The following is a 25,985-nucleotide window of genomic DNA, read 5'->3' on the forward strand; positions in this document are numbered from 1 at the left end:
TAAAGCATATGAGATTTCTTTTTATGATTTTCATTAGAATAGATAACACATAACATACTGAGATTCATATTTTTAAATTTCATTGAAATAAATTAATAGATATTCCACTGTCAATCTATTAAACAGTTCAGTCCTTGCAAATTCTCTTTGCAATATAAAATAAAGCTTTCAAAGTATCTTGAGAGAGACATGTTCTGTTATAATAAGTGCTCTCAAGGCAGGGACAAATGTTCTACTATAGCAAATGCTGTCAAGCCAGGGACAGTCTTACGTAGTCTTAAGCAGAGGGAGGGACACTGCCCATTGGTACATAAATCAGATTATGGCTTAAAAAGCATACAAACATCCTGATAAGTAAAAAGTCTTAAGCCACCAAGCTATGGTTGGTTTAGGACCTGAAGTTATTCAAAATACTGATTTTTAAAAATTATTTCATTTTAAGTTCCATACTTTCAGGTTCCAGACCTTCATGTGAATTACTTGGTCAGCTCTTTATACCAGAAAGTTTGCATTTACTTGAAGTAGTTCAAAAAATATTTTTCAGTTATGGTAATTCAGAGAATACATCTACATGACACAGTGCAGAGATGGGCAAGCTGTGCCAGTGTTCAGGGCTGAATGAAGCTCCAAGGCTGAGTGAATTACTCGGGTGCTAAGGAGGAGTTGATACGCCTTGACCAGAGCATTCCAAATAATTCATGTCTGAATGGGATCAGTAAAGAGGCTTTGCACTGCAGTAATTTGAATTCACAAAACCTTGGCTCATTCTGTACCTTATCCAAGGTAATTTCTACCTTATTTCTAGTGCTTTTTGTTCTTTTTAGTCAGTGCTTCTGATCAGAATGCACTTTGACCCTTTGGAATATTTTTTAATTTTAAGTATTACGTAACATTTGCCTTCTTTTCTTTTTTGTATGCTCTTTAAGCAGAAACATAAGCAAGGGTGAAGGTAGGTTAGGATAGAAGGGTAAGTTAGGAGGAAGGTATAAGGGTAAGCAAGGTTTATTTAGGTAGGCAGCTGCAGAATACCTGCAGAATGACAAGAGATATAGATGAGTATGTTGAAGTTGCATCTGGATACAACTCTTTGTCCTCTTCCACATTCCCTGCCTGTTGACATCTTAAGTCTGCTTTAGTTGCATTGTAGTTTGGAATTATCTTGCATTCCTAGTGCTTTCCTCTCCATTTAGCTGTGAGTTAGCATGATACCAAGCAGATTTCCATGTGCAGCTTTGGTGTGAATTGTTGCAGCTATTGCTGCAGAGTAATTGGGTACTGCTGTAATGGGAATATTGTGAGAAGACACCTGTCAAATCTGCAGATTGCAAGCAGGCATTTATTTATGCTCAGCTACTACCCAATTAGTCTGTTAAAAGCTAAGAATCAAGCATTAATGAAATGCATCAGTTAAACTGTAGATTACAGTACTCTAAGCGATGGTTAATGTTGGCTCTGATGGCCATAGTCTTTGACAGTTCTTAGTCTCTGAGGCCAAGATGACCAGACTTGTCTCTTTGACATGGAAAGCTGGAATAAAACCGGGAATTTTTTCTCTTTCCCCAGGCTCCACTGAGTGTCACTGGCATTTAAACACTTCTCTGTGGGCCAAGACCAGTGTGGTCCAAAGGCAGTTTCACGGGTGGTGTTCTATTCTGGTTTCCTCAGAGGGATATTTCATGTTTGCAGACTGCTTTCCAGTCATCTGTTTCCTTCAAATAGTTGCAGGCTATGCCAAGCAAGTAAATAAGACAAAATACTGTAATTCCAACTCTAATTCAGTCTTTTTAGGTGTCTGGATGCAAAGCAAACACAACTTTTTCATTTTTTTTATTTTAAAGCAAGTAGTGTTACATCTGGGAGCAAGAATAAAAGCGTATGTTTCACAAATAGGCCTTCACACTACAGGGAGCAGGAAAGCTCCACTGAAAGATACATCCAGTCCCTCCACCTTTAGCGGGGTAAAGTAATCACTGACTCATCAGCTGACCTGCATGACGTACATCCTTCTCTCACAAAATAACATTGCAGATTAAGAAAGATAGGAATGGGAGAAACTGGTGAGATTTTACCAGTCTGTTCATTGTTTAAGCAGATTACATGTAGTTAACCTTGCATTAAGCCTACAGATACCCCATTGTAAGCCTGTTTGCATGTTTTCCAGTTCAATAGGGAAACAATTTGCTTTAGCTTGCTTGTTCAATTTAATCCCGTGTTTCCTATTTATTGGTGTCAGTGTTACTACATTTGTGTTGAAATCCCTTTTCTTGATGTTTCCATAGATAACAGACAATTGTAACTTCCGTATTGAATAACTGAATGGATTTTGCATAATTTTTCACCTTTTCTATGTTTTCTAGACCATAACCCTTATACACTTAGAACATTCTTCTCCAAATAGCTTCCAGCACGTCAACTGTTTTTAACTAAGATTCTCAAATCTCAGAGCAGTATTCTGTATAATAGTAAGTCAGGAAAAGAGTATCATGTAGTAGAAGTAGAAGCAGTGGAGAGTAAGTGTCCAAAAGCTGATATAATACTGTCAGAAGTTGTAATACTTTTTTTCCATAAACACTGCTATTTGATATAGACATATTAGTAAAATTTTCTAGCATAGCCTTAGTTTCATTGGTTGCTACTAACTATCTCAACACTAATTTTTTTGAGAATATAAAATTTCCATTTTACTATAATGCAGTTCTTCCAGCAAAGATGGCAAAAATTGAATACAGAATTTCACTTACTTTGAAGGTATAGCATACATAGGGTTTCATCACATAGTTACCCAGGTACTGTAGTACATAATACTAGGTACTTCAATTAAATGTTTTATGAATTAGGATTATATCAACATCAGTGCTGCCTGCATGAAAATCATGTGAGCTATGTGTGAGCTTGTAACAATAATTCCAATGTTTTGAACTGCTTCAAATTCTCAGAAAATTAAGTAGTATTGAGATTTATGTGTCCCTAATTAAAATGACCCAAAGCTTTAGCCATTTGGAATCTGGTAATTTTATGATGGATGAACTTTGAAGTAATCTTTGTGTAGTTCAGAACAAAGAAGAGGCATCTCTCTTCTTTTTCCCCTCAGATGCAGAATTTCATATTAGAATCGTTGTTCTCTAATTTGATGTAGCATAGCAAGAACGTGATGTTCCTGAATTTAATATTGAACTACTTTTAGTCTCTTGAAAGCTCTAAATAGCTGTGCTTAGAGCCCTTTAAGAGCTTTCATCAGTTTTTATCCTTCTAACCCTCTTTACTGTCCAGAGATTATAAATTCTAGTGTAGCAATTAATATGGATGGGAACCTGAATCTGGTGTGGTGTGGTCATTAGCAGATGAAAACTGGTGTTTCTTTCTCTACTTGTACCATTCTGATTTCTTTATTTTTACTTCCCCTATCCTTACTCATAGGGGAACCCTGAATTGTCACCTGTCCCATTGTCTGTTTTTTTACTACTGCAGAGGTGATGGGTAAAGGAAGAAAGTTAACACCACGGTCACTGGGGCACTAATCCAGGCATGAAGTGTTTTCTTCTCTTTGCACATGATGAGGAAATATGTAACTGAAGCATTTGGAAGACGTCATAGTGTGTATTACTAATTTCATAACTTTTAAACATGGAGGGTTAGGTGGCCCTTAGGGGTAATCACAGTATAAGTAATCAATAATAATAACTGTGGCAGTTTATTTAATATTTGTCATAGTGTATCTGCAGGTTAGTTATGACATGGGCTAAAGATGAGCTGAGTCTTTTCATTGGTGCCCAGTGACAGGACAAGAGGCAACAAGATTAAACTGAAACACAGTAGGTTCCCTCTGAACATGAGCAAACACTTTTTTACTGTAAGGGTAACTAAGAACGGGCATAGGTTGTCCAGAGAAGCTGTGGAGTCACAATTGTTGGTTATATTCAGAAGCTGGCTGGACATGGTCCTGGCCAGAAGGCTGTAGGTAGCCCTGCTTGAGTGCATTCCTTCCAGCCTTTGGGGCCATACTGTGATTCAGTGAAAGTAAACAGGAAGCATCACAAAAAGAAAATTTGTAACATGAGGTAGCACACAGAGAACAAACTATTTCCTATAAATCTTGCTCATTCTGCTGGTAAAGTAGATGACTCCAGCAATAGTTTTGACTTTCTCATTTTATGTTTTCACCTATTGAGTGATGTAAACAAATACCACCTCCATTTTCACATCCGTTTTTCTCCTTTTGTTTCATTAGTATCAGATTCATACTCTTTTGATGAAAGGACTGCTGCACAGTATAATATTAGAGGAAGAAAACCTATAACTCCTGAAGCAAAATCTAAATCTACTTTCAGAACTGCAGAAGTGACAGAAACTGTTTTGTACAGGTGGTGCTCCTGTTTTCACAGTCTTTATCAGAAAGCACAGGCAATTGGGCAAAGTGCCTTGAATGATGATCATCAGTGCTTGAAGTATTATGTCCTGTTCCCACCCTGCCCTGGACCAACAAGCAAACCCAAGGATGACATTGTGTAAAACTATATTTTGTTAAGTATTTTTAAAGGTGTGAAGAAATGGTGTTATACATGTGAGACTTCTTAATTAATTCTGCTAGTATCAGTGGTGCAGCACAGTAAGACCTTGGCTCAAGCTAGAAATTCCATTTGATATCGTAACTATCATTCTGCATAGAGGTATTTTTGGGAGGTCATGAATATGCTTATCCCAGCGCATGAAAGTTATGTTAATATATTAAAGACAGGTGTCTCAGTGTAGGAAAGTACTGGAATGCTATTTAATGTAGATAACACTTGACTAACTGTGACTTAAAAGCCATAGTATCCTTGACTTTGCAGTATAAACATTAACTTAGAAAGCACACTAAAGTTACGGAAATCTTCTGTAATTTATTTAATTCTTTTATCCAAACTTGTTGGGGGTTAAACACAACAAAATACACAACCCAAGAAGGAAGTACCCGTGAACTTCATCCTAGTGAAGGTTGTTTCTTAGAGACGTTTTCATTTCTTAAAAAAATTATAAAGTCAGATAGCTTGTATCCTTCCATTGCTGCACTCCAGTTACGTGAGCTATCCCACCACATCTCTGTGATCCCATCAAGATTATAGCCCTGCAAATGCACGCAGGTCTCCAATTCCTTGAGTTTATTCACTATGCTGCGTGTGAACCCTTTGTACACCCCTTGATGTATAAGTGCTTCAGAGAGACACCTTGGCATACTGTTTTCCCAGAGTTTGGGTAGTTTCCTCATAAAGATTCCTTGTAGCCACTTCCCTGCTCACATGCAAATGCTTGAGGTGACCCTGCTTAAGCCTTGTTTTATTGAGTACGTGTTTCCTTTCATTCACATCACTCCAGGCCCTTTGCTTGTCAATCCTGTCCACCACTGCCAGTGCCAGTTCTGCAACTGATTGTTGACACACAGTATCAGTGCCCTCCTCTTCAAACCTTTTCACCCAAGATGAAGCAGAACATCACTGGACTTTTCTACTCACAGCATCTCCAGTGCACAAACTCATGTCTTAGAATAGCATAAATGTAATTGTTTGATTATTTGCTAGTTCTGGTTTTTGAAACAGTCAAAGTCTTGTCACAACAAAAACTCTTCAGAAGTTTTGTTTTGTCCTGTTGTTTGTGAATATAATCGTGTTGCTGATGTGTACTGATGTGTAGGACTGATGTGTAGGACTGATGTGTAATACTGATATATTGTCTACCAAGAGTAAATGCGATTTTGAACTTTTTTCAGGTAAAATTAGTAGACAGATCTAAGTGAGAGAGCCATGAAATAGCCGTTCAGCCTAAGCATCCATGTGCTGTTTTGATCTGCTAGAAGTATGGAATTTCATTATGATAATTGTTGACTGGTACTGTTCTTAGGTACTTAATAATCTGATTTTCAAGATACAGCTTTTTGATCTTTAAACTTCTTTGAAGGAGTTAACAAGAGTTACTATTTGCATTGGTCTCATCCAGTGTGTGTGTATCTGTATTTCCTCCTGTTATTCTGCTATTGTAGGGCTTTGCTACTGAAATTGTATGTAAATCCAGAGAATTAGCTTCTATACTTCATTCAGTGCCATTTAGTTTACTGTTATTCCTCCCATAAATCAGTGAGAAGCTGAAAAAAAGAGTAATGAAATTCATGTTTCTAACTGAAATATTTAGCAAGTAGTTCTTACATCAACAGAGTCCAGCTGCCTACTTTGGTATCCCTAAGAACCTTGAGAGAAGACAAGCAATCAAGTAGTGTTTAGTAGGAAACTGTTATTCTAACATGAAAATATATTAGTATCTAAAAGTTATAGTTTGGGGGTTTTTTTGTTCTGTGACTGGCATGTATTAACTGCCTTCTGCTTTACTGCTGACACATAAACAGTTCCTTCAAATTCCTAACATTGCTTATTTGAAGGCAGTTATTCATAAAATTTCTTTACACAAAAATTGAAAAGGAATGCTTGCCTAAAACTAGTGTATTATTTAAACTTGTTTCCGTTTATACTATTGTTCAAGAACTAAACATTGCGTATTGTAGAAGAATGGCTGCAGAAGCGTGGCCTTAGAATCTCTGAAGATCTGCACAATCCAGGCCTGGTATTAGGATAGGCCTGTAATCAGAATTGTACTGAAGTTGCTGTGCTGAAGTTAACAAGAAAGGTGGCCTTGAGCTATTCTTGAGTCCTGAGACCAAGTAATTATGTTGTGCCAACAGGCCGTGGCTGTAACAAGCTACAGCTGCTGGCAAAGCAGGTGCAGGGCCAAGAAAGATGGGGACCGGTCTGGCAATATAGGGAGTAACAAACTACAAGGCTGAAGCACAGCGACTCAATTAGCTACATGGATAGAATGCTTATTTTAGTCATGATAATTAGGGGTGTGAGAACCGCGCGCGTTTAGAGACTACTAACCAATTATATCTCTGCTTTACGAATATGCATGTGTGTCGGTTCTATGTAAGTAGTGTTAGAAACTAATAAAGTTGAGCAAGATGCACAACTCATATTGAGCGTCTTCTTGACTCCAGCGAACCCTTCTTCCAACACTGTATTACTTGTGGAGACTTGATGTTCTGAGACGTTTTCCTTTATTGTGAAACACATTATGTTGCCAGAAATTCTTAATGAGTATATGGGTCATTCATCATTATAAGTAGATAAGATCTTAAGATTAGCCTTTTATTCTGACAATTAAAAGCATGTCACTACTGCATGTGATTACGAGATCTAGTTTGCTTTACCTTCTGTGATGTTTTATTTAGCCTTCTAGAAGAGAAAAAAGAAATTTCTTGCTGCACTTCAAAGTAAATGACAGGCTTTCATTTTCTGCATTAAATTAAGGCCTGCTACATTATTTGATCTAAACCATAAAGCATGGGTAACTGAACAAAACTTTGCAAACTCTGGTAGCTTAGAGGTAAAGTAGTTCAGGATGAAGTAGTCCAGGAACAAAATAAATAGTAATCATTAATCTGACACATGTTAACAATCTCAAGTTAGACTCTTACACCATTCAGTCTTGGTATTTCAAGTCTAGAAAACAGAAGGATTCCAACTGAGAATTTGAGTATATTAAAAGTCTTCAGGCAACTTAGACAACATGTAATTGCACAGAGTATACAAGAAAGGGGTAATTCTCAGCATAGTAGCTTTGCCTGAGTTCTGCCCATTAGACTGAAGAAATACTGATCTTGTCACATTCAGCAGCTGGGCATGAGCAGTATCTCTTTCCGAACTGGAGGGGTCAATTTGCCTTCTTTCAGAATGTGGCCAGTTTAGCTTACATTCACATGATGCAACAAGGACTGGCTGTACAAAGCACAACCATTACAGATAGGTGTGTCCAACTGGTTAATTAGAATAAAAAGGATCTTTGTCAAACATTCATCTATTGCTTGTGATACACCTGATGGACCCATTAGGCAAAGACGAAGTCTTTCCTGCTGTGATATGCAGTTCCTTTACTTACATGCAGTATCAGTGAAAAATGGAGAGACTTAATTTAGATTGTAAAAATGTATTCATGTAACTGCTCAATATTGAGGCACTGTAAAAGATTTACACTGACTGCTTCACTAATATGGTGCTAGAAAAACTCCCAGTGATAAAGGTTGACTGTCAAACATATTGTATGGCATCTACAAGGAAAAATCTATACTGTGTTGTGAGCCATAGTAAAGAGTAAAGTAGACTTATAATGGAAGCAACCTAAATGCTTTCAAATAAATAGGTATTAAGTCATTAGGTTTGTTTCTGCTTAGGCAAGACTGCTGGCAAAGCTCCTATTCCACAACCATGCTTTAGCTATTCCAGAGTATTTACTGATAAATTAATCTATAGAGCAACCAGTTAACCTGTCCCATCGGGTTGTTAATAAAAATGTATTACAGTTCTGAGGTAGAGACATGCGTCAGATTGTATGCTTAAATGTAGGGCTATCAACAAATTGACTGTATGGAGTAAAATGGATTCAGTTGCCAAAACACTTTAATCAAAAATAATGTGCAAGTTTACAAATTACATGGCTTTCCTGTCCTGTGGGTGGTACAACACAGTCTAAAGTTTGGTAGGTCAGTGTAGCAGTGCCAGCTGTACGGTGGGTAGTCCTAGGCTGGGCCATGGGGTCCTCTGGGGTTGTTCAGTTCTCTTTGGAGGTTGTCTTCCACCTAATCCTGGGTTCTCTGTGATGTGTCCTGATAGTCTCTGGAAATCATCACTTCAAGGACTTGGCAGAAAATACTTGACGATCTAGATTCTTGACTGTCCTCATTCAGTTGTCTCAGCACCTAACAGCAGACTGTCAGCTGGCACTGGCACTTGCTGTCTGCTCATCTTGAAACTTCCCTGCAGTGACTGACAGCTGGTTTACAGCCAAAGTATTCCCTGTTCTTATAATGAAGCTGCTTCCTTTTCCTAAAGAGCTAATGCTCATGTCAGCCAGGCACAATCCATGATAACTGCCACAAGGAAATAAGCACATTATGTTGCACAATCCATGATAACTGCCACAAGGAAATGGGCATTATGTTCCTTAGATGAGTGTGCCTGGCTCTGGTTTCTTGAGCATCTTGAATTGCAGCTGTAATGATCAAGTACTGCCTGAGGTGCAGTATAGCAATTAAAAGATATATGGCAATATGCAACAGCGTCTCACCAGTCAAAATTGTATTTGACTATAGTAGCATTCAACCTCCCTTGCAGTGATTGACATGTTTGTACACTGTAACCATGAAAACAACACAGAGTCAAGTAAAGCTAGGGGCTGGTATAAAATAATGCCTTTTAATTAATTTCAGGTGTTCACTTTTGCATCCCGTTGAAGCCTTAGTATCTTATATGATCATTTGTTGGAATTGGTGGCCTAAATTGACCCATTTAATTATGCTCTGAGGGTGCACTCTGTGCCTGCGTCCAGGTCCCTGATGAGCGAGTTGAACAGGACTGGAGCAGCACTGACCCCGGGCACAGCGCTGGCCTCAGCCTCCAGCCAGGCTCTGCGCCGCTGATCACAGCCCCCCGGGCTCTGCCGTCCAGCCAGTTCTCAACCCTCCTCTCTGTCCGCTCACCTGACCCACACTCCTGAGCTTACCTGGGAGGCTGCTGTGGGAGGCAGTGTCAGAAGCCTTGCTGAGGTCAAGGTAGGCAACATCCACTGCTCTCCCCTCGTCTGCCCAGCCAGTCACTCCATCACAGAAGGGTATCAGGTTGGTCGGGCATGACTTCCCCTTGGTGAATCCATGCTGACTACTCCTGATAGCCTCCTTTTCCTTCACGTGCTTAGAGATGACCTCCAGGATGAGCTGTTCCATCACCTTTCTAGGGATGGAGGTGAGACTGAGTGGCTTGTAGCGTCCTGGGTGTGTGTCTCCCTTCTTGCCCTTTTTGAAGACAGTAGTGACACTGGCTTTCGTCCAGTCTTCAGGCACCTCTCCTGCTCTTTATGACCTTTTAAAGATGATGGAAAGTGACTCAGCAGTAACATCTGTTAGCTCTCTCAGCACTTGGGAGTGCATCCCATCGGGGCCCATGGACTCGTGGTTTGCTTAAGTGATCTCTAATGTGATCCTCCTCAACCAGGAGAAAGTCTTCCTTTCTTCAGACTTCCTTTCTTGCCTCCAGGGTCTGGGAAACCTGATGGCCAGACTTGGCAGTGAAGACTGAAGCAAAGAAGTCATTCAGTAACTCTACCTTCTCTGTGTCCTTTGTCATGAGAGCACCCACCTCATTCCAGCAGTGGGTCTGCATTTTCCCTAGTCATTCTTTTTCTGCTGATGTACTTGAAGATACCTTTCTCATTGTTCTTGACCTCTCTCACCACTTTTCATTCCAAATGGACCTTAGCCTTCCTTGTGACCTTCTTGCATGTTCTGACAACAACGCTGTGTTCCTCACAAGTGGCCTGTCTCTTTTTCCACATCCTATAAAATTCCTTCTTCCATTCAAGGTTTGCCAGAAGCTCCTTGTTCATCCATGCAGGTCTCCTGCCCCTTTTGCTTGATTTTTTACTTACAGTTTAGGTTCATTGTTAGCTGTGACTTTGTTCTGCACAGAAACTGAGTAAAACATTAATTATTCAAATTTAGAAGATGGTTACAGTGTTTAAGACTAAAGTACACAACACATTAGCATTCCGTTAGGAATGTTGCCATCGTCTATGTCATCTGTTATTTTTTGGAAACCTCAGAAGGTACTTGGTATCCTGTTATGCTCTGCGGCAATTCCCTTCAAAAGGTATAATAATCACTGCTATGGCTATTAGTTCCATGTATGTGTTTAGTCATAAATATATAAAGCAAAAGTTCCCTTTGGTCTAGTGCACATAAAGATTTGTTCTATGGAACAATGTCTTGTTAATTTATCTGCACAAACTTTAAGATGGTTCCATATTGGAAAGAAAAGAAACTTTTCTTTCTGCATGTTATTACTGGAACATGATTGTTCTTGTTAATATTGGAATTCAGGGAAAAACTATTGGCTTCAATTGAGGTGGACTGATACTGGAACTGTGGCATTGGTTTCAACTTTGAAAAACTTTATTCTAGATTTTATACAGCATTTTCTGTAGGCAAAAAAAGATTTGAAATTTACTATTTTACACTAAGCAGAATTAAAGAATCATAGAATTGTTTGGGCCATCCCCTCTGCAACAGGCAAGGACAACTTCAGCTAGATCAGGTTGCTGAAAGCCCTGTCCAGCCTGACCTTAAATGTTTCCAGGGATCTGGATCTACAACCTCTCTGGCCAACCTCCAGCAGTGTTTCACCACCCTCATTGTAAAAAATGTCTTCATTCTATCTAGTCTGAATCTAGCCTCCTTTAGTTTAAAACTATTACCCTTTGCCCTGTCACAACAGGCCCTACTAAAATGTCTGTCCCCAGTTTCCTTATAAGCCCCCTTTAAGTACTGAAAGGCTGCAAAAGGTCTCCCTGGAGCCCTCCCTTCCACAGGCTGAACAGCGCCAGCTCTCTCAGCATTTCCTCATAGCAGAGGTGTTCCATCCCTCTGACCATTTCTGTGGCCCTTCTCTGGACTTGCTCCAACAGGTCCATGTCTTTCCTGTGCTGAGGACCCCAAGGTGGAGAAGTACTCGAGGTGGGGTCTCACCAGAGCAGAGTAGAGGGGCAGAATCATCTCCCTCGACCTGCTGGCCACGCTTCTTTTGATGCGGCCCCGGATCCTGTTGAGTTTGTGGGCTGTGAGTACACATGGCTGGCTCAAGTCCAGCTCTTCATCCACCGGTACCAGCAAGTCCTCTGCAGGGCTGCAGTCAACCCCTTCATCCCCCAGCCTTATTGATACTGGAGGCTGCCTCAGCCCAGGTGCAGGACCTTGCACGTGGCCTTGCTGAACCTCATGAGTTTCACATGGGCCCACTTCTCAAGTTTGTCCAGGTCCCTCGCAATGACACCCTTTACCTCAGGCAGGCCAACTGCACCAGTCAGCTTGCTGTCATCTGCAATTTTGCTGAGGGTGCACTCGATCCCACCATCTATGTCACTGATGAAATTATTAAACAAAACTGGTCCCAGTACGGACCTCCGAGGGACACAACTCATCACTGGTCTCCATCCAGACACTGAGCCATTGACTGCTACCTTCTGGATGTGCCCATCCAGCTGATTCCCTATCCACAGTCCATCCATCCAATCCATCTCTCTCCAATTTAGAAGGAAGGAGGTTGTGGGGGTCTATGTCAAAGGCCTTACAGAAGTTGAGATAGATGACATCGTAGCTCTTCTCTCGTCCACTGATGGAATCACTCCATCATAAAAGACCACTAGGTTGGTCAGGGAGGACTTGTCATCAGTGAAGCCATGCTGGCTGTTGCAAATGACCTCCCTGCCCTCCCTGTGCCTTATCATAGCTTTAGGAGGATCTGTTCCATGACCTTCCCAGGCACAGAGGTGAGGCTGATGGGTCGGTGGTTCCCAGGGTCCTCCTTTCCATCCTTTTTAAAAAAGGGTGCAATGTTTCCCTTTTTCTAGTCACCCGGGCCTTCACCTGACTTATTCCAATATCCTGGAGACTGCTTGGCAGCTACATCAGCCAGGTTGTTCAGGACTCCGGGATGCATCTCATCCCATAGACTTGGTATGTTTGGGTTCCTCAGGTGGTCTGGAAACTGATCTTCTCCTACAGTGGGAAGAACTTTGTTCCCCCAGGCCCTGCTTTGCGGTCCACTTGACAGGTATGAGAAGAGAGGTTGCCAGTGAGGCCTGAGGCAAAAAAGTTGTGGAGTACCTCAGCCTTCTCCTCGTCTGTTGCTACCAGTTTGCCGGTCCTGTTCGTTGGTGGGGTACGCTTTCTTTGATTCTCCTGTTCTGGCTGGCATACCTATAGAAGCTCTTCTGTTGCCGAGTTCAGCTCCAGCCATGGCTTGGCATTCCTGACCCCATCCCTACACAACCAGGCTGCATCCCTGTGTTCCCCCAGGATACTTGTCCCTGCTTCCACTGCCTGTGCATTTCCTTCTTGCCCTTCAGGTTGACCAGCAGGTCTCAACTGGTCCATGCCAGTGGCTTGCCTTCCTTCCCAGACTTCTTACACCTGGGAACTGAGAGCTCTTGCTCTCTATGGAGAGCAGCCTTAAAGATTTGCTTGCTTTGTTCTGCTCCTTTGTCCCCGAGGGCAGTTTCCCAAGGGGTCCTACTGACTAACTCCTTCAATAGCTGCAAGTGTTCTTCCCTAGAATTCAGTGTCCTGACTTTACTCTTCACCTGACCTATATCCCTCAGCACCGCAAACTCCACCAGTGCATGAACGCTGCAGCCCAGGCTGCCTCCGATCCTGACATCACCCATTAGCTTACTTGCGTTGGTGACCAACAGGTCCAGTAACGCGTTCCCTCTGGTAAGGCTGTCTGGTACCTGGTTTAAGGACTTATCCTGGATTGCCTACAGCTCACCATGCTACTTTTCCAGCAGATGTCAGGGTGGTTGAAATCACTATCAGCCACAAGATTCCCTTTGTTGCCTCCATCTGTAATTCTTACCCATAAGCTTTCAGCATGTTCATACCTGTTCTTCAGAGACAGCTTTTCACCATCTATCCACTTCCTGATGTAGAGGCCAACCCCTCTGCCCCTCTTCCCTCTCCTGTCCCTTCGGAACAGCCCATAGCCATCGGTAGCTGCACTGCACTCATGGAATTCATCCCACCAGCTTTCAGTAATGGGAACTACGGTGTAGCTTTCTAGCAGCATGGTGGCTTCCAATTCCTTTGTATTTATTCTGTGGACATTGATTTCCACAGTTAAGATTTTTAACATTTTGGTAATGATCTGTGTTCTGTTCATTTTTTCTTTTCAGTTTTTATCTGATTTTTGTGAGACAGACTGAAAAGAAGTAGAGGATTCAGTCAACATGATAGGTCTGAGAATCTATTGATTTATCTCAAATAAGTATGATCAACAATTTATCAGTCTTTCTGAATATTTGAGAAGAAGCAGTTAACCCTGTCGGGCATCATAGGCTTGGTTCCATGGAGTTTAAACCAGTGGTGGTCCCACTTGGCAAGGTCCTTCCCCTATCCCTTGCCCCCATCCCAAGTTTATATGCCTTTTTCCTGCTTTGCACTGACTGCATTTGAATGGAAGGCGAGTCAGAGGTAGTTGCAGGGAGGTACTGCAGAAACCCAGCATGAAGTCAGCTTAAACTGCTGTGGAACCCAGCTGTGAAAGGAAGGTCTGCAGCTGCAGCTAGTTCAGTTGTCCAGCAAGAACACTGAATTTTCTGAGAGGATTTGAGGTGTTTTGGTACAGTAATGAATTCTTCCTACTGTATATTGGTAGTTCATGAATAGACACAATTTTATTATGGTTTTGTCTCAGAAAATATTGTACGGGGGTTGGGGGGGGGAGGAAGTTGTTATTTGTTGGAGGGGATTGAAGTCCTGTTTATTCTGTGTCAGCCATCTGGGTCTTTTCAGTTAAACTAAAATAATTATCTGGATAGAGCATTCGAAGTACTTGGAGATATTTTTTTTCATATAATCGTCTTTTGTTATGTATGGTAATGCTGCTCATTTTTAGTTATGTTGGTCCTCACGTTGTCGAAGTGTTCTGTAGCTAATACAGATTAATAGAGATTAAGGGCAGTAGAATTTTCACATCACAGAGCATGTGGTTTACAGACTAGTAATTTGTATTTGTTTACTGTGGTTCTTCACAGAAGCACAGAGTCTTCTGTTTTGAAGGTACCAAGTGAAGAAGAACCTGCCTCATCTGGTTATTATTTTCACTGGTCAGTCATCCACTGCTTAAAAGAAATGAAAAAAAAATCAAATTCCTGATTTTGAATTAATTTTAGTTTGTTACCCAGTTAATTGTATTGTCATTTCTATTGTGCAAAATTGAGGGATCCCATAGTTCCCAGTCTGTGTTTCCTATGAAGGTATAAGTAATCCTTGGTTTTCTTTCTGATAAGCTTTCTGTGTAAGGAATTTTCCTTGATTTTTGAACCATTTCTGTATTCTATCCGTATTTCCATTTTCCCTTTAAATGTCAGGTCCATGATCTTAGGCACTTCTCTACCATATATTTATATATGGATTTAGTGTGGAAGAGTTTCTTTGTTGGTTTGAAAGTACAGTCGTTGCTTTCTGCTAAATGCTTTTAGTTTAATGCTTTCTGCTAAAGAAGGTTGAGGTGGTTTTTCATTGTGACTCATTAAATGCTTTTCAGAGTTTGCTTTCCAGGTTACAGCCCTTCGTTCTGTGGCCCTCTAGAGGTTTGACTTTGACTTTGAATGTATAGAGCCTTTAGTATAATTCAGTAAGGCAGAGAAAAACAGTTTTGAAAGATGACCATTTTTTTACAATCTGAGAAAGGATTTGCTGCTGATTTTTGTGAGTTATTCCTAAAGTGAAAAAACTCAGAGAAGCAATATATGATTCTGCACATGGAAATATAAGATATTTTGAATATAAATAAGATAAAAGGAAGACAACCCCCCCATTTTTGCTAACTCATATGCTAGCAGGAAGTAAAACCTTTTGGCTCATACCAAGTTTAGTATTAGCTAATTCTAAGATCCAAGTAAAGCTAAGTAACAAATTAGTGTGCTAATAAAAGTGACAAAATAACAAAAATAATGTACTAACCTTTTAATTTTATGTCTTAATTTTATTCAGAGATCACGATGCAGACATCAGAGACTGGGTCAGATACAAGTTCAACTGTGACTTTACAGACATCTGTGGCTGGCCAGGCAGCAGTGCCCACACAGGTAGTACAGCAAGTACCAGTTCAGCAACAGGTAGGTGGCTGTTACTTTTGGGAAGATCGAAAAAAAAATTCAGGAAGGATAGATACATTTTAGGAGTTTGTTTTTTAAAAAAATTATTCAGAAAAGCATTGCATTTGGGCTTACAAAATTTTATTTAAACACTTGTCTGTGTATTTGCTCAGCATTCACCATTAGGGAATCAAGAACTGTCTGAAATATTTTCTTCTCAGTTCAGACTGTTAGATAGCTCTCTCTCTCTTTACCTGGATGTTGATTAGGATAGAGGCTTTTGAATACTATCTTAGGTTTGAATTGAAACTTCTATGATGCTTGAACTTAGCTAACATTTGTGGGAGATTTTGTCTGGTTAACTCTTGTAATGTTTGTGAAGTGCAATACTTTTTTCCTTTATGAAATACAAGGTTGGTAATTTTTCTCATTTTTATTTTCATTCATGGTGAGAGTTCTTTAATGGATGAGTTTTATGTGATTTGTTCTTTGTTATTCCTGTATTTCAGCTTTTGAGATGAAAGATGATGATTTGGTTGCGCTACACAGTTGCTTGTTTTAAGCAAATAGGATATACATACAATGGTCTGATATTACATACTGAATTTTAACCGTATGAGGTACTGATCAGTGTGAGGGATTCAAGACTGGTAACTAGTTAAAGGCATATAGGCTAGTATTGTAATTCTAATCATTGGATTGATTGAACTGTAAGGATAGGATCTTCTATGCATTTCTGTTCTATTTTTGTCACAAACAAATAAGAATGAGCCGGGCTTTGATGTTAATAAACTTCGCTTGTGCAAAGTTTATAAAAAGTTTCTACTTTTCTGTGAACTCCTAGGATATAATTGGCTCCTTATTTTACCACATAAATAATGCATTAATCTCAGTCACTGACTGCATATATCTTTTCTGAAGTTACTCCAGTTGTCCTGAAACTGAATTTTTTTGTTCACTGAGTATATAAAACTGTCCCTGATGAACCTTACCTATATCTCCTTTAGTACTGATGCTTCTGAGTTCCCTTTCATGTAATACCCCATCATTATTTTGGATTATTTTCCCGTTGGGATATTAGATTGTTTTTCCAGCTGGCTCTTAACAGTGACCATAGGAATCAGCATAATGTTTCAGTAAGGAGAGCTAAGGCATCAACCCAGCTGAGGAGAAGTTTCTTCAAAATTTTGCAGGGATTGAAGATGCGACAAAAATGTTGGGAAATCCAATGCAGACAGTATTGCAGTGATTAAAACACAATATGTGTGGGAGATTTGTGTCAAGAGAGGGTAGGTCATGTAAGTGGATGTGTGGTGAGGAGAAAAGCAAGAGTGAAGATGTGAATGTGGTATGCCAGCAGGAAATGTGATGAAGAATGTAGGTGGGATAGGTACTAGGTAATTTCAATTGTAGGGTTGAAACCAAAAAGGAATATGTTACATTGGAACAATCACTGTGTTGAGTAAATTGTAGATGTGATCTGCCCTGAGGAATTAGGTCACATGTGTCTAAAGTTGGGAATGACTTTGTTTGCATTTGATAGGAATGGGCCAGTTTGCCTAAAGAAAATCAGGAGTAAGTGTGCTAATTTCATAAAGTTATTCTTTTGATGGCGGAAGGAGGGCTTATTATTTCTGTGTGCTCAAAGTTAGTGATGAAAGTTGGAGGGAAGATTTTAGGTGCATAATATATAAGATAGGCTTTTGGTTTTTTCTGTGGTTTATAAAAGACAGCTGTATCCAAAATATGTGTGAATATTCACATTTGAATTATATTGTCTTGTGAATATCATTTACTAAAACAGTAGAGCACCTCTTGGATTTTTTTAAAATTCAAAGATACTGTAACATAAGTGTCTGTATATGCAACAATGTTGCATAAGCCAAAACTTCTGTATTACCATGTTTACAGTAAATTAGCATTACTTTTTAGTGAATAATGCCATTTTAGATGAGTTTGGTTTTAATTAATATTAAAGCAGTGTATATTATTTCATTTTTCCTAGTGAGGTCTTTGCTTCCCATCTGTACATTCCTGCATGTGCACTGTAATTAAATGACATTTTATGCATTCATTACTTTGGGGTTGTATTCATGACATCAGTGTTTCATTTATGCTTACAAAATGTTTGATTTTTTTTTCAAAATTAAATATTTTTGCCCTGAAGAAGAGAAAGGTATAAGTGGAAGGGTAGACTAAGCCTACTTGCTACAGGTGTGTTTATATGGCATCCTGTCTTATGCGTGAACAGCAAGAGAGTAACCTTTGATATTTTCAGCTTAAATGAGTGCTTAATTTGCATATAGCTGGTATAAATGTGGAACTCATAAAAGTTTGCTGTGATGATCCAAAAATACAAAAAAAAAAGGTACCATTAACAAAAACCTGAGCTTCCCCTCTTCTCAAAGTGGCACTAGTAGCAGCTGGATTTATGCAGCACAGCAGCTGTCACTGTTGAGATGGAATGGAGTGGAATGGTAAGGGGACAAACATGTCCACCTGTAAACAAAAAGCAACAAGAGTAAGACCAAAAAGGTGGAAGTGTAATTGAATTCCAATTTAATAGTCTGAAGAATTTACTTAGTCTTTTGTTTCCTCAGATATGGGGATTTGTCACTAATGTATCATTGCTTTTTCAACAGGCATCCTTTAGCACAGTGCAGTAATCTTCTAAAGATTCAAAATGAATCTCACTTTGTAGTTTATGGCATGCAATGTGGAAGGATTGGAGAAATAAAACTAAAACAAGGCATTTATTCATATTCACCATACATGATGGCCATCGCGTTCACAAAGCATTGTATCATTAACTGGAGATGCAGACTTCTGCTAATCAAAATTGCTCTTAATGCAAAATCATGTTTAGCATATGAAAAACATAATCATGAACTGACATTAGTCATTATATAAAAATGAATGTGCTTAGAGCATTATAACGTGCTATTTATGTGTTGCTTGCCAAAAGTAATCCAGACTAATGAAGGTATAAAAGTTATTTTTGTCTCTTGAGAACAGAAAACGCTATACCTCCAATTTGTTTGCATAGGCACTGTAAATAAATATATGTTATTTTTTAAATGAAGTTTAAAAATCTTCATATATTTTGCCCTATTTTTGTACTTTTTGCTTAAGAGTACTTGGAAGATAAGCACTTTTAATGGGAAATCAAAATTCTCTCAAATTTTGTTTTTATACTTCAATGTAATTTCTGCATTTCAGTATGCTTTTAGGCACTTTATTTTGTTGTTGACAAACTTTCATAGATACAATATAACTTAGTCCCGCATTTGTCCTCAGAGGTAGTATAATTAAGAACATAATTTATTTTCCTTTTTTTTTCTTCAACTAGTAATTATAATTACACATGTATATTGAAACAAGCTTTCATTTGCCTCGTGTTCTCCTGGAACATTTCAGCTGCCTGCTTATAATCCTATTCCAGTTATTTATTTCAGGCTAGAATCACTGAAGCAAAAGGAATGAAAGATCTTCTGTCTGACTCTACTTAACTTGTTATTTCCGTTACATCAGTTAATTTTCTGTTTTCCAGCCAGAGGATAACAATTACCATGAATAGCTCACCAGACCACACAGAACATACGATTTTTGAACTTGCATAGTGTCACTTTTTTAATACATATTTCTTTGTATTTTCTGTTTTCAGCTGAATCTTTCAATTTTTGGATTATTTTTTAAAACAAGAAGACCATTTAGGTTTAGATCACTGTTGAATATTCTGTCTGTGATCTCCAATTTCTGCTGTACCACAAACAATGAAGAATATAGCTGATACAATTCCATTAACAACTTAGTAAAAGGTGCAAGAAAAACAATAAATAAAAAAGAAGAGAAGAAATAATTATTTTATTTTTTTTTTACAATCCCCACAATGAATGTTGATTATTATTATTATTATTATTTTGGTGGTGGTTTGTTTCCCTGTAATCAACGTCTTTTCAAACGATGTTATGCTCATAGAAAGTAGATGTACACATTTTATTTCTTCCTGTTGTTGAAAGTTAAAAGGAAAATCCAGAGGCACTAGATTCAATTCTCATGAAAACATTTTTCCCAAAATGAAGTAAAATAGGAAATAAAATTAGTATTGGAGTTATGACAAAGATTTTCATCATGGCAGAATTTTCGTATACAAGGCCATCGTAAAGGCCACTTACTTATTTAATTTGTCCTTGCTTGACAGGAAAAATATTTACCTCTAATTTTCTCTATCTCAAGGTTGTTATGTATGTTGCAATACAACATAGTGACTAAAGCTTCTTTGGGCACCATAATCAATTTGACTGTAGCAGTACTGAGTTTCAGAAAAGCTGAAGCAAAATAATTTCTTTTATAAACCATCTTTTTTTATTACTGTATTGGAAAATAAATAACCTAACTCAGTGGCCTTTTTGTATTGGATTTAATTGTTAAAATTAAAAGAAAAAACGTTTTGATCTACAAAAGTAGATGTTTTAATAGCGCTGTAGTGTATTTGTTCTTAAATGTTGATTTAAAAAATAAGGTACTTTATTTGCATAGTTATGACATTTCTAGTAATACTGCATATTAGGCTAATAAAGAATTTATGTAAAATCAGTAAAAATTCAAAACTAATCAATGAAAATGTTAACTTTTTTTGATATTTTGTTTTATGGTGTTTTGTGGTGGTGGTGGTGTTCCAAAACAGGAAATAAGCACTTTTGGGATTTTTTTCAGTTTCCTGTCCAATAGACACTGAGGTTTGATACACTTTATACCATTTTGTCCCACAGTATCCTCTTAGTTCTGCGGTAAAGGTCTTGCACTGTGCTGAGTCTGTTGTTTCTGAAATCATAGTAGCTGGTATCCAAGAATAATGGGAGAATATACTACCTTGTACAGAATGGGAATGTGACCAACATTCACTGATGGGAAGGTTTTAATGTGTTTGTACATACTGTAGAGTTCCCTTTTGTCAATATACATGCTGCAGGGAGAACAATCACATTTTCTTTATTAATAGAAAAATATCGTGGGTTTTTTTTGATAGGGAGTAAGCCATATCCAGTGTGTGTGAATAGGGAATGAAGTGCATTTTGGGAGAGGTTGGAAAAGAACATGGAATTCGTACTGAGAACAGCATCATTTCCACAGTGTTTCCCCAGCTGTACTACTAGGACAGAAAATGGAGTGTATCTATTACATGGCAGATGACAAATTACTGATTTGAAAAACAAAGCCTGCTTTCAAGGTGTTTTCTCACTGTATAGGTTAAGTAGATCAGTTTGATGCTCTGTAATAGACTGTTGAACAATGAGTCCCTTTCTCCCATTGATTAAAGGTCACAGAACTTGAGTCACCCAAGTTGAAGTATTTTTAGTCAAAAGCTATCATAATACGTTGCATATGTGTTTCACAGAAGCGCACATATACATTTTAGCCAATTATTGCATGAGTAGACAGTTTTGTCACAGATTGACAAATTTGAATATTGATTCCGATTCTAATCAATAGTAAGCTTACAGTTTTAGTTTTCTTACAGTGGGTTTGGATCAAGCCCATTCCATGAAACTGTGATTTGAATTAAGTTACGAAGTCAAAGCTGATGGAAACAGACATAGTTTAATTCTTTGAAAATGTGTTTGCACAATACAGCTGTTTGTTTTTTTTTTAATTCAAAAAACTGTTCTAAAGACTAGTAACATCCATAATCTGGATCAGAGTGTTTTGTGCTAACTTTGACAACTGAATCTTTCTGTTAAAAAAACTGAATATTATTAGGAGACCCAGCTGTATTTTACCTTAATAATTAGAAAACATCTTTAAACTATATCTTTTGAAATTGAAAAATCACATTTCAGTTATATTCCTCAATTTCTTTAATGATTCATGTGGGAAATCAGAAAACTTTGGATTTTAATAGCTATTTTAACCATCACATTTTGTCTTATTGCTGTTAACAGATAGAAACACAGTCTGATTTTCTATCATGCTGATATTACTGCATTCAAAACCTTGGGTGTTTTGGGTTTTTTTTTTCAGAATATAGATTTTAATGGCAACCTAAGGGAAGGTTTCTATGAAAATCTAGATTTTCCTTTCACAGTCTGAGTCAATACTATAAAAGACTAGTAGGAAAAAATGTTCTTGTTTACAGAGCTTTTTAAAATACAACAGAGTAAAAGGTATTAAAAGTAGGGTATTCTCAAAGAACTCTTGGAGATGATCCATCAAATGAATGAAACCCAGATTAATCTGGGATTATGGTGTTTCCAGTCTTTAAAACCAACTGGGTCGGGCTGAAGTTGCCTCATAATAAAAGATCAGAGAAAAATAACAGTCACTTAATTACTAAATATGTGCATTGTCACTTCTTGATTCAGTTCTTTGGTAAATTTTTGCCACTCTGTGAAGTCTCTAAGTCCCTTTGCATCTTTTAGATTCTGGACTGCTCTTGAATCAAAATACAGCTTCTCTAAGTGATGGCAGGTGTAGAATATGGAATTCTTAATCTTTACCATGGTAGAAGACAAAAAATAAAGACTGCAAAAGAAATTTGCATAAGCTGGAGCTTCCCTACATAGTGCATATATCAGAGGAATTGATTTCTGATTATGTGTGCTTTTACAAAACAGGCATGCCATTTTAGCTATATATGTGAAGATAATCCATACCTTACTGCCTTTTGTTGTTTAGCTCATTGACGTAAAGCCAGATTTTGTTGGAATTTGTTACAGCTGATGATATCTGCAAAGGGGGTTACTCAGATTGGCAGTTTTGATCTGTAATTGTGCATTGGGTCAAAGCATTACTGGGAAAAAAGTTTGTATCCCTGTATTTTAACTCCCATTAAATAAGACCTAAACCATTTTAATAGGAACCTTTATTTCTAAACTTACTGCAACACATTTGATCTGTGATTTTAAGGCTTGTACTATTCAGGACTGGAAGGAAAAAGGAAAGGCATATATGTGGCCAAATGATACTTTCTTCCATAGTAAATGTAATTCTGCAAAGCATAGTTACATTTAATTTCATCCTTGTTTTGCTTTTCCGTTAGTTCTGTCTTTGGCACTGAAGGTATGTATGCTCCATGGGCATGCATCTTCAGTGTCAGGGCTCCATTTACCAGGCTTACAGCACAAATACCGTGTAAAACCACTACCTTTCTCTTCTGTTGCTGTGACATGCCTTTAGTAATCATGAGAACAGAACTATCCCATATTGTTTAGAAACCATTAGGTACACTGAAGCATCGGTCTTTCTTTACAATATCCCAAATTTCTGGTGTTCTTGTTTTCAGGTACAGCAAGTGCAGACTGTACAACAGGTACAGCATGTCTATCCAGCCCAGGTTCAGTATGTGGAGGGAAGTGACACAGTCTACACTAATGGCGCTATGTAAGTTGGCAAATGATCAGAATTTGAATGTTTATTAAAATATGAAGTTAAATATATATTTTCAGTTAGTGCATTTTAGTTGGAAAGAAAAATGATTCAATCAAAGCTCTTTTATTGTCAATACAGTTTTTTGGATGAAAAGCTGAATTCACACTGGTTTTATTAAGGCAGAATTCTAGTGTAAATAGAATTCTTGTGATTGTTTGAGTTGAACTTACATGAGATTACATATTCAGCATAGTGTTTTTCAAAAAAAGTACTTTTGAGTTTATGGGCAAGTTCTGTCCATAGGACATACCATGTAACTTCCATCCTCAGGATGTAATGCAGGGCCTTCTGTGTTCCTGGCTGCAATCCTAGTGCCAATTCTAGGCTAAACCTAGAAAGGTGTAGCAGCTGTAGTTATTATTTAAAAGAAATAGTGATGTAATTTCATTCCTGTGTTTAATAAAATGAGCTAAGTAATTTTTTTTCCAAAGTGGTGAGGAGAGGCAGAGGAAGGAGAGCAACATTGTTTCCTTTTGATGCTTCTTTAGCCTCTTTTCTACACATTATTTTGTATTTCCTGCTTCCCTGAACACGCTTTTCCATCATCAAGTTCCTCTGTCTGATACACAAACTTAGAAACATAGAAAGAATACTCTTATGTCAATGAGACCTCTGGAGGTAACCTAATCTAATCTTTGACTTGGAGAAGCACCAGCTTTGAATTTGGCTCAAACATCAAAGCAGGATCGTGTTGCTTGGGAAGAAACTTCTCTACCACTTTTTTTCATTTACCGTTTTTGCTGTGTTAGTGGCTTTAAAGAAAAATTGTTTAGAACGCTTCTTTATTGTCTGCAAGTACTTAGTTGTTGGTAATCCTAAAGTGATTCAAAAGAGCAATATTACTTGGATCAGAGACTTCTGATGTTAACACTGGCAGCATGTTTCTGCTAGCACGTTTTGCTTAATTCATTTTTCACATACTGTCTTGTCTGTTTTCTTCTCACTTGTAAATTCTTAACAATGTGTCTTAAATATGCATTAGATTTTCCTATTGTACTGGTTTTGGCTGGAATAGTGTTAATGTTCCTCATAGTACCTGGTCTAGTGTTATATTTTGGATTTGTGCTGCAAACTGTCTTGATAATACAGGGATGTTTTAGTTCTCACTGAGCAGCGCTTACACAGAGTCAAGGCCTTTCCTGCTTCTCACCCCACCCCACTAGTGAGTAGGCTTGGGGTCTGCAAGAAAATGGGAAGGGGCATAGCTGGGACACCTGACCCCTACCGACCAAAGGGATATTCCAAATTATATGATGTCATGCTCAGCATAGAAGACTGGGGGAAGAAGGAGGAATGGGGGAACATTCGGAGTGATGGTGTTTGTCTTCCCAAGTAACTGTTATGTGCAGTGGAGTCCCCAGCTTTCCTGGAGATGGCTGAGCACCTGCCTACCCATGGGAGGTAGTGAGTGAATTCTTTGTTTTGCGTTGTTTGCGTGTGCAGGTTTTGCTTTACTTACTAACCTATCTTCATCTTCATCTCAGTCCTCAAGTTTTCACACTTTCACCCTTCTGATTTTTCCCCCATCTCACCAGGGGAGAGTGAGCAAACGACTGGAAGAGGCTTAGTTGCTAGCTGGGGTTAAACCATGACAGTCCTTTTTGGCACCCAACATGGGACTATGGTCCCTGGCTGTGATGTAAAGCGTACTTTTTCACATTGTGTCCTTTTCACACTGACCCGAGTGCTGTGGCATGAACTGTCTCCCGTGGGGTTGATGTACCAGACCATTGAACTCACACAGCCCAGTAAACCCTGTTGTCACTTTACTTCACCTGTTTGGAGGCAGGACCCCTTTATTTCAGGTCAGAGTAGTCATTACATGATTTTTGTAACTAAAAAAAAAAAAAAGGTCTAAAAAAAAAAAGTTAACAATGGTCTTTGACATGTACAGAAGAAAAGGGAGTGACAAATATTTCCACCCCTAGGGCAGTCGATGCCCAGTGTACTGGATACCCCTCCAAGGGAAAGCAGACTGTGGCCTGCAGTCTGCTGCCAAAGGGATCAAGAACAACTTGTTAGGGATGTCAGTTGTAGCGTATCACTTGGCTGTTTCAGACTCCAGTTCATGCTGGAGTTCTAGCATGTCCCATACAGCAGCACTCGGTGGCAGCATCATTTCATTGCAACCACAAGAGCCCGCTGCTGCTAGCCTCCAAAAATGGCCATTCTTAGGCTATTATTCAAGTTTCTCTTTTCATATATCACTTGTAAGTTCTTATGTGAGCTGTTAGCACATGCACTTTTGGCAGCACATGAGATGTGTACTACATGACTGCTTACGGTCCTTGGACAAAACAACCAGATGTTACAGACTGCTTAGTACAAACCTTCAGTTTTCCATGATCTTATTGTGTTTCTGTATCTGAATCCCTGTGTCATTTCTTCCAAATAAGTCAATGGGATATGAAAGACTTCCTTAGTGTAATAAGAATGCTGTCTTAATTGATGAAACTAATCAAGATTGCTTTTCCTTCTCATAGAAGAATTTACTCGTATTGTAGTGAACAGCAAATTTATTGTTCAATACTTTTTAGGAACATTAACCTTTCTAAAGATTATGATTTCATTCATGGAGAATGGGACCAGTCTGTATTTCTACTCAGAATTTTTGTAGACTATATATTGTGAAACTCATTTTTCCACATACAGTTATATTCCAGATTAAGAATGCAAAAGTGTCGTTTATGTAAATTGAAGTTACTGAATATATGTATTACATGTTATAATTCATTTATTTGATAGGTGAAGGAGAACGGGGCTCTATGTTGCTGACAGCTAACTTCCTTCAGAGATTAAAGAGTTGTTTTTCTATTAGCTGTTTTTATTGT

At 38.5% G+C, this 25,985-nt stretch overlaps 1 protein-coding gene across 3 annotated transcripts in view; it reads left to right on the top strand.

Moving 5' to 3' along the window:
• The window catches only part of RFX3 (regulatory factor X3), a 127,063-nt gene that overhangs the window by 45,095 nt on the left and 55,983 nt on the right, over positions 1-25,985 (top strand). For all 3 annotated transcript variants that reach the window (XM_040579438.1, XM_040579437.1, XM_040579439.1), the window contains exons 2-3: positions 15,623-15,747; positions 23,009-23,106. In XM_040579438.1, coding sequence (XP_040435372.1) covers positions 15,631-15,747; positions 23,009-23,106 — 215 coding nt within the window. In that variant the 5' untranslated portion in view covers positions 15,623-15,630. The remainder of the gene's footprint in view (positions 1-15,622; positions 15,748-23,008; positions 23,107-25,985) is intronic.

Source organism: Falco naumanni, chromosome Z, assembly GCF_017639655.2.
Source record: "Falco naumanni isolate bFalNau1 chromosome Z, bFalNau1.pat, whole genome shotgun sequence".
NCBI lineage: Eukaryota > Metazoa > Chordata > Aves > Falconiformes > Falconidae > Falco > Falco naumanni.